The sequence below is a fragment of the Magnolia sinica genome, chromosome 16 (genome assembly GCF_029962835.1).
Source record: "Magnolia sinica isolate HGM2019 chromosome 16, MsV1, whole genome shotgun sequence".
Taxonomy (NCBI): domain Eukaryota; kingdom Viridiplantae; phylum Streptophyta; class Magnoliopsida; order Magnoliales; family Magnoliaceae; genus Magnolia; species Magnolia sinica.
Genome location: NC_080588.1, coordinates 71938861 through 71945865, shown reverse-complemented (window position 1 = coordinate 71945865; position 7005 = coordinate 71938861). Strand labels below are relative to the sequence as shown.

Below are 7005 nucleotides of genomic sequence, written 5' to 3'. Positions count from 1 at the left end.
AATTGATAGGTAAGCCGCTGCAAGAAATATAGCCTACACGAAATATGCTTGAAAGGTGTACCTAATAGTTGAGACATATTACCGACAGGGCCCAACCCACCGACCACATCCTCGTGCTTGTCCGAACGTGTCGGCATTGCCCAATCTTGGTCCATGGCCCATCTTAGGCATCGACATGTGGCTGGATCAAATCTCAGCAAGTGGCAACCCCATGGTTGCAGACGTGGACAGAAGTGTATTGCTTGGTGTGCCAGTTTGCTGACATTACCAAGTTTGTGGGCCCACCATGATGTATGTATTATATCTATGATATTTATCTATTTTGTAAAGATTATTTCAGAGCATAATTCCAAAAATGAAGCAGATCAAAGGCTAAGGTAGATAGCGCGCAATGATACTGGCCGTTGAAACCTTCCAAGGGCCTATTAAGGCTTACCATGATAATTATTTCCTGATCGATAAAATCACGTAGATTATCATATAATTATTGTTTGAATTATCATTAATATTATTAAAATATCTATAATATTATAGGTATCTCCAGCTTGGACCAATAACACCAATATCACGATAACACCAGCTGTATTAAGAATTCATGGCATTAGTAATATATCGATGAATATTGCCAACATATCCATATTACAAATATTTTCAATTGTTTAAATTCTAGTTATTACTTATATTGCTAATAAATTGATTGGTCAGAGTCTGATATCTAAAACTTATGTGGCCTGCTAGAAGTTTTCAATGGTAGGCGTTCAACTTATATTGATTTGTGTGGTGTGGTCCACTTGAGGTTTGGATCTGCTCGTTTTCAGGTTACTTTCCTAAAATAATCTCTTAAAACGAATGGACAGTGTGGATATAAAGCATACATCATTGTGAGGCCCACGTAACTTTGTAACGATTTGGTGTGTGTCACACCACGCAACCCGCTGCCGACACGGACGTGGTATTTGTCATTCGCGCTGGACCGTGCCAGACGCAATCGGGGGTGCGTTCTCCAACCCACTCAAGCTCGCAGTTGAGCCTTAACGAACTCTCTCCGTTGACGTGGCACCACTTCATTGGTGCATTTGGAGTCGTCGGGATTCAGAGCAGGAAAACGAAAAAAAAAAGCAAAGAAAAGACAGTCTCACTCATTTCTGCTCACTCTCTCTCTCCCCCTCTCTTTCTCTGTGTTTTTTTTCCTCCAAAATCCCGTCATTTTCTCCCGATTTTCTTATCTTTCTCGACGAGAAATCCCAAGAATCGAATTTCTCGATGCCGGATCTTGCATCTCCATGCAATTTAAATCTCTAACGGCTCCAATTTTCCGGGTTTTTCCCACTTGAAATTGGAATAGAGAATCGAGAGAGAGAAATGCTCGAGGCCGTGGAAAGTTCCGTCAATGGCGGATTCTCTCAGCTTCAGAGCTGCGGGGAGAGCAGCGAGGAGGAGCTTTCGGTGCTCCCGCGGCACACCAAAGTGGTAGTCACGGGGAACAACCGGACGAAATCAGTGCTGGTTGGGCTGCAAGGGGTAGTGAAGAAGGCTGTCGGTCTTGGCGGGTGGCATTGGCTGGTAATTTCTTATTAGAATTCTGGGCCTTTTTTAAAAAAAAATTTATGAAATGGGTTTTGGATTTTGGGAGGGTTTGGGGGCTTGAAATCTATTTTTCTTAGTGGGTTTTGGGCAATGTGGAATAATTAGGTTGGATGATAATTCTTGTGAGAATTTGGGTTTTTTTTATTCCTTATAAAGTGAGAGAGAAATAAGCATATATTTTCGTTTCTCTGTATTATTGTCCTATGGAGTATGCATATTATCGAATTACATAAATCCTTATGCCTATTGTCTTTTGTTTTGATTTGTCCACTTTAATTTTTGTTTAGTTTTTTTCTTTTATATTTTGACTTTGTCTATATTAATTGCATCTAAGCATTCTTCAACACTATTATTATGGTCTTCCAAAACAGATTTCATGATATTTTAGAGCAACCAAATGATCCCTTAATGTTGGTTTTATTTTAAATTTTCTTTGCATGGAAAAATTATGGCAATTGTCTATCAATTTTAAGGGCTTTATGGACTGACTAACATCTGCATTGTTGGTTTGATATGTAGGTGATTTTGATTTGAAATTTCTTGAAATTCATTCCTTTGGTTGACTGTTAAAAGGTTGAGCTGGGAGATGGATGGGGTTTTCAATTGTTTTTTTGAGCATTGAGATTATTGACAAATCTTTGTATTTCTACCTTTTACCATTTCTGCATTTTACTGAATTTCTCAAGGAAGTTAGACTCCTTTCCTGTTTTGCTTTTATTTTCTAACTCTTAACATATTTCTATTTTGGTTAATAGTGAAGTAATCTCAGAAGATCCACAAAATTAGATGATTTATGGGATTTTGGAAAATTCATGGGATTTCCTCCTAAAAGTATGAGCTTTTTTTTTTCTTTGGTTGGATTTTTGTAGCCTTTTTACTCTTATTCTTTTTTTTTGTAGTGATTTGATTTGAAATTCTTTGAAATAGGCCTTCATTTTTTTGATTACTTGGTAAAATATGGTTATGAAAGACTGATATTTTCCTAGCTCAGATTGCATGCTTCAAAACTTTTCAGTTCAATCTCGTTTTCTTTTGCATTTCAATGTATAAATAATTTCTAGGGACGTGTTTTGCTGGATAAGATAAAGTGGACCGCCCATCTACCATACATTCCAGGCTTAGGACTTAGGTCATAAGCAATCATCTAAATCACTTTATAGTTAAGAATTTGAAGATTGGTTTCTATTCTGATCTCTATCTGTATATAATTGTGGGGACAAGTTTGGATCTTCGGCATCATGATCCATAAAATAGAAGCTCAATATCTTAGGTTTCTTCATTTATGTACCCTTTTTACTCTTCTGTTTCACAATCCTATTTTACATGGTTCTGGGTCTTTTGGGTTGGTTTATCTCTGTGCGTCTGGTATTAGGAATGTGTGTGTCAATTGAGCTTCAAAGAAGAAAAGAAGGTTTTATATGTAACCGTTGGGATTCCTCTTTATATAAAATCTTGGATTGCTTCTTGTCAAAATGAGTAAGATTTGAAGAGTGCTAGAGAGATTCATTTATATCAAGCTGCTTTTTTGTTTCTTGTTAGAAATGATGTTGGGCTTATAAGCTTTAGCTGCAATTGAAGAGGTAATGGGTTGTTGGTTCTGATATTTAGAAGATACCCAGATTATCTTACCTCTTTATAACTACAAAATCATATTTCTCTCTCTCTCTCTCTCTCTCTCTCTCTCTCTCTCTTTGTGGTTTGTAAAGGTTGATTGCATTTCCATTGTATTTTACTTTTATTTTGCTTTCTTGATTTAAAGAGAATTCTAGATTTCCTGTTTGCTTTTAAAATATGTTGTAACTACTGTAATATTTTTCTGTATAGAAGTAAGGATATCAATACAATATTTTTTTTTTTCTTTTCTCTCTCTCTCTCTCTCTCTGGGTTTTTTTTGTATTTTATGGGTGATCTATGTAAATCATTTTTTTGTCAGTGCTTGTGATTTTTGAATTAGTCTTAATTTTCTGAGGTTCTAAATATGGTTCTACAGAAAGCTTAGTGTATTCTGTCGAGCATCTAAAAAAGCTGTTTAGATATGTCTTTCTCATCTCATGTATACATACTTCTTCGGCACTGTGCTTTTTCATGTATCAAATGATGGAGCTGCATAATCACGCATCTGTGACCTGAAGTAGTATCATTCTCATTTGCTTGTGTCTTGATGTGCTGAGTTGTACATTGCAAGTATTGCAGAATTTCATCATTTGTAGACATCCGTTGCTGTTTTCCGCTTGTAATTTTTGGGTAACAAGTGTAGTTTCTTAATGTATGCCACTTCAATGCAGGTTCTAAAAAATGGCATCGAAGTTAAACTACAAAGAAATGCCCTTAGTGTGATTGAGGCTCCGACTGGTAACGAGGAGGACGACGATCTCGAGTGTGAAAATATGCAGTGGAATGGTTCAGATATGGGTGAGCTTGATGAGCTGGGCACTTCTTTTGCATGCATCATATGCATATTTTTCTTTTCTATCGGCAGCCTTATGTGGCATCAGTTGCAGATTAATCTATATGTTTATACTTTATAGATGAAAATGGTAGTTTCTAGCATAACTCACAAGCTATGCATGTAGGACCGAAGTTGTTAGAAAAGTAGTATCAGACAAACATGGGCTATGAAAACTATACCTGGGTTAGTTCAAATCTCATGAAGAAAGTTAATGGATGGGATGTAAATTATGACAAGAATCATGGGCAAATTTTTACTTTTATTTTTTGAGAAGTAGAATCACTGGCAATGTTATTCATGTTTTATTCAGACATGGAATTCCCTTAAAAAAGAAACTGTCCTTGTTACATTGGATACACTATTTTTGCATTTCATCTTTAACCTTTACATTGTTCCTAGAAGCTTTGTTGGTTTGCCTTTGACTTTCTTCTGTTCTTCTTTTTTTTCTTTTGGTTTTTATAACGTCTCATTTGCTATTGCTGATTCTTGCAGCATCTGATGACGTCCAAAAGCACTACAGGCCAAGACATCGGCCACATAAAACAATTGGATCAGCTCACAAAGCCCCGAGCCGGTCTCATTCATTTGATTCGCAGTCTAAGGGGTCCATTTCTCCTGCTCGGGTTGTAACAGTATGACCTCATACTTTTACACATTTTTCATTTCCTTCCACGTCTGTGGGAAAAAAAGAGATCAGCAAGCATCTGTTCTTTTGTATTTATTTAATTGAATGTCTTAAGCATCTGGTGCAGAAGGTTGACTTGAGCAAACTAGAACCAACAGCTCTATGGAGATATTGGCGATACTTCAACCTTGTGAGTTATTTAAACTGCACTTTGGTTTTATTGGTTATCATTAGTAACTTGGAAGAGGTGTTGCAGAGCTTTTTCTCTCCTGTTCTCATAATTTCCATTTGTGGACCCAGGTGGATGCCATTCCTAACCCATCTAAAGAGCAGCTAATCGATGTTGTTCAGAGGCATTTCATGTCTCAGGTACTTGCATGAACGTGTGATATTTCCATTTTTTTTTTTTTTAATATTTATTTTTGGTCTTATTTCCAACTCGTGCAAGTTTCTCTTTTACATAGAGGTTGACAAGCTTGACCTGATATATCATGTGCAATCCAATTGCTTTCCTTTGTTGAAGCAATTGGATGAGTTGCAGGTCATTGTAGGATTTGTGCAGGCTGCAAAGAGACTGAAAACTGTCTGCAATTGACCTTCTTGGGAGAGGCATTGCATTCGTCGCTAACAGATTGGTACTGGAGTCGTTTCACCGCTTGTAGTTATCTACTGTAACATATGTATCCTTGGTGTGGTTTTTCAATGGTACGGATAACTGGGTTTCTTTTGATAGAGGTTCCTGATAGTCCTGATATGTAGATATGTAAAACTGGTCAAGACCTTGGCAGCCATTTAATGGCTTTCTTATGTTTGCCTAAATGCACTGCTTGACTGTGTTTGGAAGAATTGTGTTTTTGGTGTATATTCATTGCTGTAAGCATCCTTTTCTTTTCTTTTTTGAAGAGGGGATCTGTGCTTGAAAGTAGAAACCCTTCTTCAAAATCTGATAATAGGCTAAAAAGCATATGGTTCTCTAAGTTAGCTTTGTCATTATAATAGCCTGTGATTCGGCATTGGTGTCGCATTGGTGTTGCACCTGCTGCACCCCAGACTGACTGACCTCGAACCCCTGTGACGGTCATGGGCAATTCATTGCCATGATTATATTTGCAATCCATGGCCTCATCCAACCAATCAATCCCGCTCTGCATTCACCAATGCTTGATTATTTGGAACACTGCCTGCAAGATTAAAAGCTTTCCAACAACATATTATTGCATGAATCCGATAATCGGTTGCAATGTTATAGTTGTCGGAAGATAAGTGTGCGCTAGACTTTGGATTGAACTTTTTTCTCTTAGCTCAGTCATTGCCCACCCTAGTGTTTTTGGTTATGCTGATTCTCACCTTCATAGATTTCCTTCATATCCAGTATCTCCTTGTGTTTTGTGACAAGTGAAATCATAACGTGAATGATCCCATACATGTTGGCCTATGGCCTGGTGGTAGAGAATATTGATTTGATGGACCCCACATGGGAATGGGACATGCCCAAAATTATATTCCAGATTGGAATACCCTAATAGGACCTATAGATAGTCATGGTTAAGAAAAGAGGGAATGTGCTACAATCAGTGGATGAATAGACCAAACAGTGAAATGGTTCTTCTGATCTGATGCATTATTGCAGATAACCGCTATCAATGGTTGAACCCATCTGGATCGCAGAATCATAGGTCCCACATGGCAAGTGCCTGTGTTCATCTTGAAACCTGTCCTATATCCAAGATAAGGCTGTCCACGGGCTGGCTTGGATTATGAACTGGTGAGGGAGGTTTAGGATGGGCCTATTGAAAATTTTGATGTTGGTGCTTGGAGCCGACATGGCCCCTTGCTTGACTGGCCCCTGGCTTGGGTCAGCTTGCAAAATCACAATCCAACGTCATCAGCGTCTGGCCCACTTACATCAACCTAGACAATGAGTTTGAACTTGAAAAATCATGGGGTTGACTTAAATTGCCCAATTAGCAGATGGAATTTCTTATTCTTTGATGAGAAAATGATATCTTGCCATCATACTCGCGTTGGGAAATCTGTAGTCTTTTTCAAACAAATCTGTACTTTTTATCCAACTGGCTATTATAAAAAAGCATCCCGATGGGGAAGCAGATTGCGTGGGGCCCACCGTGGTGTATTTGTTTGTCCCCTCTGCCCATCCGTTTTTCCAGCTCATGTTAGGGCATGAACCCAAAAATGAAGCAGATCCAAAGCTCAAGTAGACCACAGCACAGGAAACAGTGGTGATTGAATGTCCACCGTTAAAAACTCACCGGGGCCGCAAAAGTTCTCGATCAAGCTGATATTTGTGTTTTTCCGTCATCCAGGTCTGTGGGACCTTATGAAG

General features: G+C 38.2%; 1 protein-coding gene across 2 annotated transcripts; it reads left to right on the top strand.

Moving 5' to 3' along the window:
• Positions 1-1145: 1145 nt before the first annotated feature.
• Positions 1146-5523, top strand: LOC131229421 (uncharacterized). Of its 2 annotated transcripts, none has more exons than XM_058225382.1 (6): positions 1146-1563; positions 3873-3999; positions 4529-4668; positions 4792-4851; positions 4962-5030; positions 5185-5523. In XM_058225382.1, exons 1-6 carry the CDS (start codon positions 1363-1365, stop codon positions 5254-5256), a joined length of 669 nt encoding a protein of 222 aa, XP_058081365.1. In that variant the 5' UTR covers positions 1146-1362; the 3' UTR covers positions 5257-5523. The 2 variants fall into 2 exon arrangements, with proteins under 2 accessions (XP_058081365.1, XP_058081364.1); XM_058225381.1 differs by having other exon boundaries at positions 1148-1563; positions 4789-4851.
• The last annotated feature ends 1482 nt before the right edge of the window (positions 5524-7005 follow it).